This window comes from Aethina tumida, chromosome 6 (genome assembly GCF_024364675.1).
Source record: "Aethina tumida isolate Nest 87 chromosome 6, icAetTumi1.1, whole genome shotgun sequence".
NCBI lineage: Eukaryota > Metazoa > Arthropoda > Insecta > Coleoptera > Nitidulidae > Aethina > Aethina tumida.
The window spans coordinates 15,476,074-15,489,663 of record NC_065440.1 but is presented as its reverse complement, the minus strand read 5'-3'; the positions used below and the strand labels follow the sequence as shown (position 1 = coordinate 15,489,663).

General features: G+C 33.8%; 2 protein-coding genes across 23 annotated transcripts in view; one reads left to right on the top strand and one right to left on the bottom strand.

Moving 5' to 3' along the window:
• Positions 1-13,590, top strand: part of LOC126265848 (uncharacterized) — a 209,776-nt gene that overhangs the window by 4,316 nt on the left and 191,870 nt on the right. The window lies entirely within an intron of this gene.
• LOC109603907 (zinc finger protein 135) overlaps positions 8,804-13,590 on the bottom strand; it is a 138,111-nt gene continuing 133,324 nt past the window's right edge. For 13 of the 20 annotated variants that reach the window (XM_049968709.1, XM_049968713.1, XM_049968708.1 and 10 more), the window contains 7 exons: positions 12,413-12,604; positions 11,687-11,854; positions 10,516-10,659; positions 10,266-10,441; positions 10,043-10,209; positions 9,841-9,986; positions 8,804-9,588 (listed from right to left, as the gene is read on the bottom strand). In XM_049968709.1, coding sequence (XP_049824666.1) covers positions 9,416-9,588; positions 9,841-9,986; positions 10,043-10,209; positions 10,266-10,441; positions 10,516-10,659; positions 11,687-11,854; positions 12,413-12,604 — 1,166 coding nt within the window. In that variant the 3' untranslated portion in view covers positions 8,804-9,415. Of the gene's footprint in view, positions 9,589-9,713; positions 9,769-9,840; positions 9,987-10,042; positions 10,210-10,265; positions 10,442-10,515; positions 10,660-11,686; positions 11,855-12,412; positions 12,605-13,590 lie in introns of all 20 variants that reach the window. The other 7 variants (XM_049968722.1, XM_049968727.1, XM_049968724.1 and 4 more) reach the window with 5 other exon arrangements.

The following is a 13,590-nucleotide window of genomic DNA, read 5'->3' as shown; positions in this document are numbered from 1 at the left end:
TATATTTTATCCACATAAAACTGTTTTATTTTTAGGAAAATTATAATTCATATTACATTTATAAATTATAAATATTTAATTTAGACATTTTCAGTACAATTGTGTGACATCAAACAAGTAACGGTTTAAATTAAATAAAAATAATAATTTTTTCGAATAAAAGAATAAATATATCTGTCTACACTCTGAAACAATTTATTTATAAATTTCCATAATAATATAAATAATACATTTATTTTTTAATAATAATATAATTTTTTCTTATTAATATTTTGAGTTCTAATTATTTAAATATTGTGCTTTTCACTTTTAAGAAATAAATTATAATAAAATAAAGAATTTTATATAATTTGATTAATAAATTAAATTAAATAATAATACAAAATAAATAAAAATACGAAAAAGTACTTTTTTTAAATTTGATTAATAAATTAAGTGATTGTAATCAAATTTCTTTAATTAAAATAATACGATTTTCTAAACTTTTCTTGTTATTTTAAAATTTTATATTTATTGAGAAATATATCAACAATAATATAAAATAATTTTTATATAAAGGTTTTTAACATCATCATTAATATTGATTGGTGAATGATTTTTTATAATTACGTGATGTTTTAACTATTTTAATGTCCAATCAGAAACTAACCCAGGAAATTTCGAAATTACTTTGTGTTCAGATGGTTTTATTAAATTGTGTAATATTAAATTTAAATAATTAATAAGTAATTGTTGGTACACCGTATGAATCAATATATTTAAGTTTTTTCCTCATAAATGTAATAAAAAACTATTTACATAAATGTGTGTAATTAATAAATTATGTACTTTAATTTTGTTCAACTACTCAAGGTGCAAATAATTAACTAACTAAAATTAAATGCAAATTATATCTACATAATTGTAGGCAATTATTATCTGGATTTGACAAGTGAAGTTACTTTTAATAAATTTTATGTTGTGTTAGTCGTACTTAGTAAATTGTTATTTTTTGTAAACAACTCTAAAAATATAATATATGTTTTATATAATTACTGTCACAAATCAATTAACAACAATTAACAGCATTTAATTTTTTTGTTTAATTGACTTTTTTTGTTGGCGTTGGAGGGTCATAAATGAGGCAATTGTTTATTTATTTTTTTAATATATTTGCTATTCCAGTAATATATTACGGCACACATACAGTTCATACATCAATTTTTTTTTAATAAAAACAAAGAATTGCAACAGAATTATCTAAAATCCACAATCTTTATATCCTAAATATTTTTTACAAATTATTTTTTTATGATAATGCCTCGAATTTCACAGATAAATTCCAATCTAAACCTAATTTTTATTCAAAAATTTACAATGTTTTAATTTTCACGGCTGATCGTCCGGCCAGTGACGTCACATTTCGAGTATAGTTTTTATTTTATATATAAATATATAATATGTAAGAATTTCACGTTTAAATATATCCTAGAGGTTAATTTTTTCTTTTTACAAAATTTTCGAAATTTTTTCCGAAAACACCCGCCACCGGCCTCACGATCGGCTAACAAATTTGATTTTGTAAAATTATTAACTCCTCGTCGAAAATTGCAATTTCTCAACAACGCATAAACAGAATAAGAAAAATTAAATGTGTCCCATACATTCCAGACATGCACACAATTGATTTTTCTGCAAAAATGCGCTAGACAGTTTCAAAAAATTAGGAACTTAACATTCAACTAAAAGCATAAATATTCAGTAAAATAAAAAAAATGGCAGTCGGTTTTCGAAATTAATAAAAAAAAAATAATGGCAAAATATATATAACTACAAACATATACTTAACAACTAAAATATATATTAAAAAACGACCTCCCCGGGCCGCAACTTCAGTTCCGTTGCCCCCGGAAGGGTTTTAAGTTAGTAAAAAATATATAAAAAAATTATTATAAAATATTTTTAGCTTGTTTAACATTAGATAAATTTTTATAAACGTATACACTTTAAACATTAATAAATAATCATTATAATAGTCAAAAAACAAAATAAAATAATATAAAAAAAACTGCACGCACATATGCAGGCTGGGAAATTTACGGAAATGAGCATGCTTCCCGGAAGCGGCGGGGGGCCCGCCCCCCAAAAAGGTAATTTCGAAGTGGAGGTCCAAAAATTGGGCGTGTTTCGGCGGGCCGTCCGCTCGTTCCGTTCAAAACTTAAGAATTACATCGTTTTTAGCCTTTTTTGAAAGCCTTAAAAATAATATAACTATAGTAAAAACAGTTAAAAACATTGAAAATACAATATAATTACAATTATAAGTGCAAGCCCCCCTTTTTGGCCGGCCCAAAGCTGCCGACGCGCCTGCGTCCCCTGACCGAATCGGGGTTTTTTTGTTTTTTTTTTTTTAGTGGCGAAACGTGATTTTAAGACGGGCGCGGCGCGTCCGCCGCTTTGGGGCCGCAAGCTACCTTAAAAACTTTCAGGTCGCTGATGTTCCGACTCGGAACGGAAACAGAACACTGTATATAGTTATTCATTAGTCTATTGTAACTAGTTATGTAACAATTAACATGTATCAATCTACGTGCGTTATTTAAGTTATATGGCAAAAAGTTAGTCGGAATATCGGGCGTTTTATTCGTCGTTAAAATGAGTTCGGGTTTTGATGAGCGCGCCGACAGGCGGCGGGCCGGGCGACCGGCTTGCGCGTGCGCGTCTGCTTTAAGTACTCGATGGAGGCGGGTCGCCCGGTTAATTCGAAAACGGCAGTTTTTAAAGTAGCTTATCAAATTTGGGCCACGCATCCAGAACATAAAACTTAACGGTGAAAAATTAACTAACATTTTATAGTAAATGTGGTTTTTTAATAATTTTCATCATTTGACCGGAATCCTGAATTTTGTTCATTCAATTACATGGAAGCCGAAACGGTTTGTGTGATTTTTTCCCAAAGTGACTTGTTATACATTATATTATAATATATTTGTGTTAACGTGTGTACGAAATAAAAGTTTAACGCCCGCGAAAGAGCTTTTTTGATTCGTTTTTTTTTTTTGGTAAAAACTGAGTTATTCGTAAAAGGAACTTGATTAAAGGCCGCCTGAACTGTTTTTTATATATTCATATATATATAATTAGAAGTAAACGTGTGTGTAAACTTGAATTTTGTTAATTCGTGTGTGGAGTGATGTGGGAGATTTTTGTAAATTTTTTTTTATTAAATATATTATTGTAAAATAAATAAAAAGCAATCTGGAATTTAGAAAATTGCCAGAATCAAGAACGGAATAAACAAAAAGTTGAGCCCCCGGAGGGCTCGTGTTTGGGTCGGGTTTTCAATCGACAAATTTTGGCTAATTGATTTTGACATTTTTCCAAAAACTAGTTACGTACATAACATGAACTGAAGTGTGGTGATATCGAAAATTTTTGTATAGCACCGAGGCAAGATATGCCTCCGTACGTTTAGACTATTGTTCTTTAACTTAAAATTTAAACGACCCGACTTATCAACGGTCCGTCCATTTGTTTCGGTACAGGAAGATTTTGTCGGTTTTTCTGCTCTATTCCAAGCCTTATTTATTATTATAATTATTATTATTACAGTTAATATTGTTAACATTATCGGTTACGTTTAAGGGGGGGGACACAAGCCTTATTCACTATTAACATATTTACGGACAATTTGGTACCCAAAAAACATTTAACACTCAGATTACACCGTGATTTTGATGGCCGAAACGTCTGTGTGCAGAGGACAACGAAGCGTTTATGTACAGAAAAATGGACAACCCGCCCCCGCTGCAATTTAATTCTTAATTTTGTTGAAAACCTCTGACTTTAATTAATTGAATTGATCCCCGAAAAATCTGAAAAATTTGCTAAAACCGTGGTTCAAAGGCTGGAATTTGTCAATGAGGCGGGTTGGTCGATTAAATTTGTGGGCATGCATGGAAGATTAGTAGTACGATAGTAACACGTGGGGGACGTATGCGTCTACAGCATATTTTTTTTGGGCCTCCCTGTACCTGCGAGCGTATCGTCGTTTGAGGACCGGACGGCCGATAAACCGGGCCAAAATAACCGGAACCAAGGCGTCGGAAACGAAAACGGTGGTTGTAAATAGAAATAAGTGCGGCGGCCCGGCGGGGCCGCCGCATTTTGTGTTTAAGTGGGCTATTGCAACAAAAAAATTTCGTTTTTTCTTTTAAAGGAATTTTACAATAAATATAAGTCTCATCGGGCACTGGACTTTCAATATTTATGTAAAATACATTGAAAACGTGCGACCCGGTGCGCTCTGGGTGGGCCCCCACGGCTGGGGGGCGGTGGCCGGAGCGTCCCCGGGCCGTCCGCACTAAAATGGAAACACTAAAAAGTTTGCGTAAAATTCAATCAACAATTGTTTTCGAAAATAAAACTGCGCCAAAAACAACGTTCAATTTCGCGGTAGGATTTTTGAAAAACAACTTTTGATCTTTTCTTTGGGCTATTGCTAGAATTTTTTGTGTGTGTGCCGGACGGGCCCCCGCGAAGAGGCGGCCGCCCGACAAGTGGATGGGCAAAACGTTTGAGAGCATCTCGCAATGCTGAACCGGGCTATGGTAGATTTTGTGTATTTTATCATTGTGTCGCGTTCGGGTTTTGTGTGGTGCCTTTTTTAAATGCACTTTGAGAGTCGAGTCCGGGTTTTGGCGGGCACGCCGCCGGCCCCGCCGCTTCGGGCGGGGGCGGCGGCGTGGGGCGGCATAGAGGCGGACAGGTTCTTCCGCCGTTCGCGGCCGGAACGGGGGAGAAGCTGCCGTAAAATCGGAAACGTACCCAACCGATGTTGGTAAACTTACTCGGAGTGGCGAGACGATCGAAGTAAATTAATTTTGGGCAAAGCGGTCCAAATGTGACTCGGGCCTGGACGTGGTTGTGGTGATTTTGGTGTCAGTTTGGGCCGGTTTGCAGTAAGTTTACAGCATGGATTTAATGTACGTTGGGGCGTTTCGTCGTGGGCCTTTATGCTCTGATTTTATATCTTACAAGTCATGTAAAATACGTCTTCGTAAGTCACTTACAGGGAAATTGTGGTGTGTCAGCCTTTGCAGGTCTGTCTACTATTGTATTTTTCATTTTTAAGTATACTATTGTTAACTATGACTATTGCGTTATGTGGAAAATTATATATGGCAACTCTAGGAGGCGCTGCATTATTTCCATGTAAAAAAAAACTGAAATAATCCAGCGCCTTCCGGAACCTTTACTTTTTTTCAGTTTGAGGGACTGCGTATTATTTACAGGCTATTTGGAGAAATATGTACAGTAAAAAAACCACATCTTTGTTGCTGATTTGTTGTGTAAAGGGCCGAAAAATGGTCAAGAAACGTTTTAAGTACCTTTTGAAATTCCGATTTTGAGTTAAAACATAAATCTTTTATCTCTCTCTCGTTTTTTTTTTTAGTTATTTTCACTCGCTCCCATTCACGCTCAAAATATTTAGCAATTACAGTAACTTTGTACTTAAAGAACAATAATAAAAAAAATTCAAATCTTTAAAATCACAGATTTAAAAATTGCAAAATAGTTTAGTTATTGCTAGTTTGTTTATCTCTTCTGTACAGAACCGATGAAATCACAGAACCAATCGCCAAAACAAAATTAATTATTAATTAATAGGAAAAAAAAAGTTTTTCGTAGTAATTTCGTTTTTTAAAAAATTGCAAATATTCCTCAGAAATCATTCATACCCTTCAAAATCATAAAAAAAAACAATCATATATATTATATACAATCCTTATCCTAAAAATAAGTAAATTTAAAATACCCTCATCAGGTATCCAATAACACTTATGTATTTATACAATTCAATAGTTTAAAGTTTATTTTTTTTGTAGTTTTGCACTTGTGAAGTGCATCTAGAAAAATTCATTTAGTTTTTAACCAATTATATATGATGGCATTGCCATCGGAAATCATCATGCGTTTGTGTGTGTTTGTGTGTGTGTGTTTTTTCTTCGTGTGTACTGAACACTGAAAATCGTTTTTGCTGCGATTTTTTTTTTGTTTGTTTATTGTGGGGAGGAGAGAAAGAAGTTACGGTTTCATTTGGCACGACCGGCGTGCGGGCGTCGGGACGTCACGCGGCGCGACGTCCCGCCCCCGACGCTCGTTACTGTTGTGGGGGGAGGGGGGTTAGGGGGGGTGGTGGTGTTTGAAACACAAACGGGAGAACTCGCGACACTCTCGTATTCAATATTTTGTACTCTTTAAAAACCTTAAAACGTAACATCTAAACAGCGGGTCGCGTCACGTGGCGCCTCTTAGGAACGACGATTTGTTTAAATATATTTTTTTTGAAGTTTGGAGGTTGTGGTGGATGGCGGTTTTTCGGTGGCGTGGCGCTTGGGTTTTTCGGGGGCGGCTGTGGTTTGTTTTTCGACGTGGTGGTGGATGAAGTTTTGACTGGGGAGGCTTGTGTTTGACGAAATTTCATGTTTTTCAGTGTTGTTTTCAGTTGACTAGTTCCATTTTTGATCTGGACTAATTTTAGTACAATTTGTACTTATTTTTTTTTTTTAAATGTATATGAAATTTTTGTATATAAAGGCTATATTTAAAAAATATATAAAGCGTCTGTTCTGATTTGTTTATATTTATAATTGTAAAGCTTTTTTATAAAACCATAAGATATATTTCTGTTATTGTTTGTTACTCTCCTTGTTGAGGTTTATACATTGTTGCCAAATTTCCCCTTTTTTAGGTAAATATTTAATTTTTAGATATATTTATTCTAAAAATTTATTGTTTTTGTCATTTTTTCCAAAATTTCTAGTTTTATGTAAATTATTTCATTTTTACATCATATTTTCACATAAAAAATAATCAAAAAAGTGAAACATGTTAGAAATTTTGAATTTTCTTTGGTATTTTTCAATATAATTTTGTTGTTAACATCAATTAATAGATTAATAAACAATCTAAAAAGTGAAATACTAGAAAATTTGATTTTTTTTAGACATTAATCAATTTAATTGTTTATTATTATTTAAATTCTTGTTGCCAAAATGTTTTATGGAAAATATTTCAGTTTTACTTCATTAGTTTTATTTATCAAAAATAAAATAATAAAAATTTAAACACATTAAACATTTTGAATTTTTTAGTGATTGTTCACTTTTAATTAAACTGATTTAAATTTGTTGTCTAAATCATAATTTTCAAATTGGTTAGTAAAATATTCAATTTTTTTATTAATAATTTATTTATAAAAGAAATATTAATTTTGGACATAATTTAAAAATTGGTTTCCAATTTGGAGATTTTAATTTTTTTCAGAAATGACAATATATTTTTTTTTTTGAACAGTTAGTAAAAGTTTGTTGTCATTTCAATTAAATTTTTATGATCAATTAATTTAAAAAAAAATAATTATCCTCCTTATATTTCCAAAATGTAAAAATATTAAGTTTTATTAAAAAATTGATGTAAAGTTTTTATTTTTTATTTTTTTTAACGTCTGTCTAAACGACATAATTTGAAATTTGGAAATTTTTAGAAATTTTTAAGCCAATTTCAATTAATTTTAAAGTTCGTTGTTAACATCAAATTTTCAAAATGTAAAAATATTCAATTTTATTAAAAAAATGATGAAATTTGGTATATTTTGTTTTTAGAAATAATTTGAAATTTTAGTAATTTTATAGTTAATTGAGTTTTGAAAATTTTTTACCAAAATTAATTTTCTAAAATATAAAAATATTCAATTTTATTAAAAAAATTGATGAAAATTCTGATTTTTTGTTTTTTTTTCTGTTTTATAGACAAAATTTAAAATTTGGAAAGTTTTGGAAATTTTTAATTCGTCTCAATTTAATTTTTTGTGATTTTATGAAAATTTTCTTGCCATATTAAGTTTCCAAAGTTCAAAATTATTCAATTGTATCAAAAAATTGATGAAATTTCTGATATTTTGTTTTTTAGACAATATTTGAAATTTGAAAAATTTTTAATTTTTTTAGAAGTCTCAATTTAATTTTTTATGATCAATTAATTTATCAAAATTTTATTGCCCACGTTAAGTTTTCAAAGTGTACAATTTTTCAATTTGATTAAAAAATTCATAAAATTTCTGATATTTTGTTTTTCAGAATTTGAAATTTGGAAAGTTTAGGAAATTTTTAATATTTTTTCTGAAATGTCAATTTAATGTTTTATGGTTAATTAATTTTTAAAAATTTTGTTGGAAACTTTAAGTTTCTAAAATATAAAATTTTATTAAAAAAATAATGAAAATTCTGATTTTTTGAAAAAAAATTTTATATTTTCCAGTCTCAATTTAATTTCTCATGATCAATATTTTAAAATTAATAATTTTCCAAAATATAAAAATAATTAATTTTTATAAAAAAAATCATAGCAACGAGAAATTTGGATTTTTTAAAATTGCAATTCAATCAATTCATCATTTAAAATCTTATTTAAATAGCCAGTTTCTCAAAATTAATTTATTTTAATTGATCATTAAATAAATAAATAAAATTTTTTAATGTTAAATATATTTTTTCATAATTATTTTGACAAGGCAATTGACAAATTCAGAATTTTTTGATTTCCAGCCTGAATTAGTTTTTCAAAATTAATATTTTATTTATAAATAAATTGATAAATTTATCACACTTAATTAAGTAGAAAATTTTTTAATGTTAGTTGTTATTTTCCATTTGAATTAAATCTATAAAATCTATTTTAGTTAATAAAATTTCGTAATTGTTTTCCATATAATTATAATAAATAAATTTATATATTAATAATAATATTGCATGAATTTTTTATGAAAGGACTAGATAAACATTCCTTCCAGTAAATATTTAATTTACTTTAGATGCGAAAGGAAATAATAATTTAAATATATTTTAAAAATATTCGCACTTTTAATTTGTCCACTATTTTTTAATTCGACATTCCCAATTTGTTTTAATTATAGTGGCATCGAATCACTTTTTCCTAAAGTTTGACTAGATTTGTTCCTTCGTCACTTTTTTTTGGTCAAATTTTCATTAAAAACTTGAACATCTTTTAGCACTGACAACACTGACAAACGTCGCGTCGTGTGAAACCTCCGACGTCAAAGCTTCGACCATCCGGTGCGCGCTAAACTTCCGAAAACGTCGCCCGCGAAAAAAATAAAGAAAGGGGCCCAGCGCCGCGACGACAATTGCACGCGAAGCGACGTGACGCGTCCGCAAGGCTCTGCATGGCATGAACAACAGATAAAACCTAAAACTATGAGACGAAACGGGTGTGCTGTTGTGTACCATTATCATTTCATTTCATCCAAAAAATTTTTATACATCGCATATACACAATCATATAACTTGTTAAAATTCTAAAATATTACATTACTAGTTAAATTTTTTTCGTGTTCAGTAAGTGCGGTTTAAGTTCACGGTTGTTGCTGGTTTTGTTGGGTGCTGGACAGCGAGAAGCCCAACGATCTGGGATCGCTGCCGTGCAGGCGCAGCGCCTGCTCCAGCCTTTGCTCCTGCAACCTTAAGGCTTCGGTCAGGTCGGGACTGAGCTGCTGCGACGATTGACCCTGGTGACCTTGGTAGTTGCCTGCAATAGAAAAACACCCTCTAGAGTCCCCCGTCGGCACACAAACTGGGCCATGAACTTTTGGTAGTGAAATTTCGAGAGTAGGGCAAAAAATAAAAAAAAAGAAAATAAAATAATAAACTTACATAGGTTTGTTAAAGGGAAAGGCTCAAAAATTGTCTCTGACAAAATGCCCTGTAACTAATAAACAAGTTCAAAAACAAAAAAATAAATAAAAACGGGGCTAGGCCAGATAATCTTGGAGGCACTTACCGTTGTGGCGCAGGGGACTGTGGCTGTTCTCCTGTTGGTTTAGCTGGGGGAGGGCCTGGCTCATCGCTAATCTGAGAGCCGTTTCCGCCTGAGATCTGATCAACGCTTCCGCGTGCTGCATCCTGAACGCTTCTTGTTGCTGCTGGCTGTAACACCACGACGTGTGAGTTAAGGAGGCTGTGAGGTTAATGTGGGGGTGTACCTTTGCTGGGAGGAGGTCATGTCCATCACCGAGTTCCTGATGACGTCCATGCTTCTCATGTCCATGCTGGCCCGCATCGCGTTCATGGCGTTGACGGAGAGCGATGACAGTGCGTCGTTGGTGATTGGCGGCGTCGACGGGTTACTCGAGTTGTTCACGGGATTTGGCTGGAGACAAAACAATTGTTGAGTGTGTGCTTTGGTTTAATTTGTCGGGGTAGTACCTGCGTGACTCCTAATCTCATGGCAAGATTGGCGATGTTGGCGATGTTGGCGGCGGCTGATGGGTCCGAACCGAGGCCTGGCGGTATACCACCCTGGTTGACCATGTTCGCTATCGCGGCCATTCTACCGTGCAGCTGGTCCTCGACGCTGTACTGGTTGTGCAAGCCGTTGTTACCTGGAAACAACAGATTAATGTCAGCACGTGGTTCTTGATTTACTGGAGATAAGTGTTAAAATGGTTAAACTCACTTCTCAAGATATCACCTAGTTTTGTATTGCAGTTGTTGTTATTGTTGTTGAGGCCGCCGGCTTCTGATCCGGCCGACGATAGTCTGCCATTTCCTGAGGAACTGTCGCTGTGCGATGGTGAGGCGCACATCGGACTACCACTTGCTGCAAATGAATAAACATGTTTTGTAATTTGCTGGATATGATAGCCTTGAAAATGATTGATTGAAGTAAAAAGAGTCAACCAAGAGTCTTGGAAGAGGTGAATTCAATGAAGAAGGCCATCAAGAGCCTTGGAAGAGATGATCAGATGTAAGAGAAGGTAATAAAAGTCTTGGAAGATATTAACTGAAGCAAAAATACATAACCAAGAGGTTTGGAAGAGTTGAATACATGCAAAAAGAGAAAATTAAGAGTTCCAAGAGATGAAGTATCTTGTAAAAGATGAATTGAAAAAAAATAGTTAATTAAGGGCCTTGAAAAACATAAATTGGATAACCAAGAGACTTGGAAAAGATGAATCGAAGTAGAAATACATAACCATGGCCTTGAAAGAGATGTACTGATGAAAAAATTGATAAACAAGTCTTGGAAGACATGTATTGATGTAGAAACAGATAACCAAGACCCTTAGAGAAGATGAATCGAAGTATATGTAGATAACCAAGAACTTTGGAACGGATGAATTTAAGTAAAATTAGAAAGCCAATAGTTTTTGAAGGGATATATTTTTGGAAGAGATGATTTGAAGTGGAAACAGATAACCAGAGCCTTGAAAGAGATGAATTGAAGTAAAATTAGATAACCAAGAGTCTTGAAAGAGAATAATTGATAAGCACAAATCTTGGAAGATACGAATTGAAGCAAAAAAGGATAACCAAGTCTGTGTGTATAGAGAAGACTTGACGTAAAAAGAGATAACCAATGAATTTGAATGAGATTAATTAAAGTAAAATTAGAAAGCCAATAGTTTTTGAAGGGATAAATTGAAGAAAAAATAGACAAACAAGTCTTGGATGTGATGAATTGGAGTAGAAACAGATAACCAAGAGCTTTGAAAGAGATGAATTGAAGTAAAGCTAGACAACCAAGAGTCTTGAAAGAGATTAAGTCTTGGAAGAGACGAATTGAAGTGAAAAAGGATGACCAAGAATCTTCGAAGAGAAGGATTGATGTAGTAAGAGATACTTACTTGTACCCATGCCGGCCAGTCCCAACAATCCGCTGCCAGAGGCGGAGGAGAGGGCCCCAAGGAGGTTCTCCCGCTCCCTTCTCTCGGCCGCCGCCCTCGAAAGGACGTACTGCGCGGCGAACTGGTGCTTGGGATCCATCCTCATGTGTTCCATGTGCGTTAGTAGTCCTAAAATTGATCCGATCGTGTTTAGTGTTTGAAAACTGGAGGACTGCGTGGTTTTGCTACTGAACATTCTGATAGTTGAACGTGACAAAAAAATAAATAATAGTCAAAATGGAAAGACTACAAACATTGGCACATAATGGGTAAAAAAAAATAAATGGAAAAAACACAAGAAAACAACACATATGACAAATAATATTCCCTTCAGTCTGTCCACATGAAAGCGCACGTATCAGCAAATAGACATGTAACGTTTAAAAGCAATTTTTTAGTCCCGGGGTGTGCGAATTTTGTTCAGGTATTTACAGGCCTATATCAGTTTTACTCAGCTCCTACTCATTTTCTCGTCTTGTCTTGTGTCAGTGAAACGGTTCAGGTAAAGTACTAACAAACAAAAACCCAGTGAGAGTCACTGCCGCTTTGCTCAGTGGACTGCGATTGAAGAGAATATTACTTGCCGTCAAAAAAGAACAGAAAACTAAATCAAATCCAAAAAATAGTTTTACTAGTGTTTTCATTATTTTTTTTTTGCTAAAGTGATTTTTTCGTTTAATCAAGTACCTGATTCATGAGTAAAGACAGCCTGACACACTGAACAGGGCCACATTCTAAGGCTACTAGACAGTTGCGAGGTTTCCGGATGGCAAGCGAGGTGTTTCCTCAGTGAACCTTCGTTTACGTAATGCTTGCCGCACACTGGGCAAGGATGGTTGGCGGTCCTTCTTTTCGCTAAATACGGGTCGATTACGTCAACAACAGAGAGAAAAAATTGTTCAAGCGAAGCTTCCCCAGGAATCGGAATCATCGAAATTTTCAAATCAAATAAAAGCGTTTCACCACTTAAATTAACCATCCTAATTTTTGTTTTTATAGAAATAAGATTTGGGCACGTTTCAAGCCGCCATCTCTATTTCTATAAGTCCAGTACTACTACAAGTACAATGCTAAACTACGTTTATTCATTAGCAGAGTGACTCTCAAACTGACCATTGACCTGGGTCAATAGGTGGATTGAAAATCGCTTTGTCTTTTGCGTTTTTTAGTGTGTTAAGGAGAAGCGCCAAAAAATCAAATCAGCAGCACATTAAGGGGATAGAAAATAAAATGGGTGGAGACCTGCCTCAAGCGTTTCTTATAATTTAAAATAATCACTACTAAAAAATAATCATAATAATAAAAAACTATAGTTGTGTTAGTATAAGGGACTGTGTTAGTGAGTTAAGTCGGAACTAATTGGTTCTTGAGCTTTTCGGTTGTGATCGATTCATTGGGGGTGGGTGAAAAATTGTGGAGAGAAAAACCGCATTATGCAAGTTGTTAATACAGTGCTAAACAGGGGCTTTAGAATTTTTAAGTGGCGGCCGACATTGATGGATAGTCGGAACAAGTCGAACCTGTCACGTTCAATTTTTATCCAAATAAACACCGGCTGAAAGGCGGGCCCGAAAAAAGAAAAATACGAAATTAATGAGGCGGCGTTTTGTTTTTATTGTCGGGCCATTTTTCCCCCCCGTTTAAATGCTTTTAGGCCCGAAAAATTGGGGAGATAACGCCACCCCCGTCCCGTAACGGCGGCGTGACGGCGATTTCGGGCTGTACAAGAACCAACCGTGCTACGGACACAAACATGTACACAGAACGCATGCACTAGAAGCTTCGCATACACATAACTCCGGAACCGGATGGGGATGCGTCCCGAAGGCGGCTTCGCACGTACGATCCCGACTCGGTTCCGGATT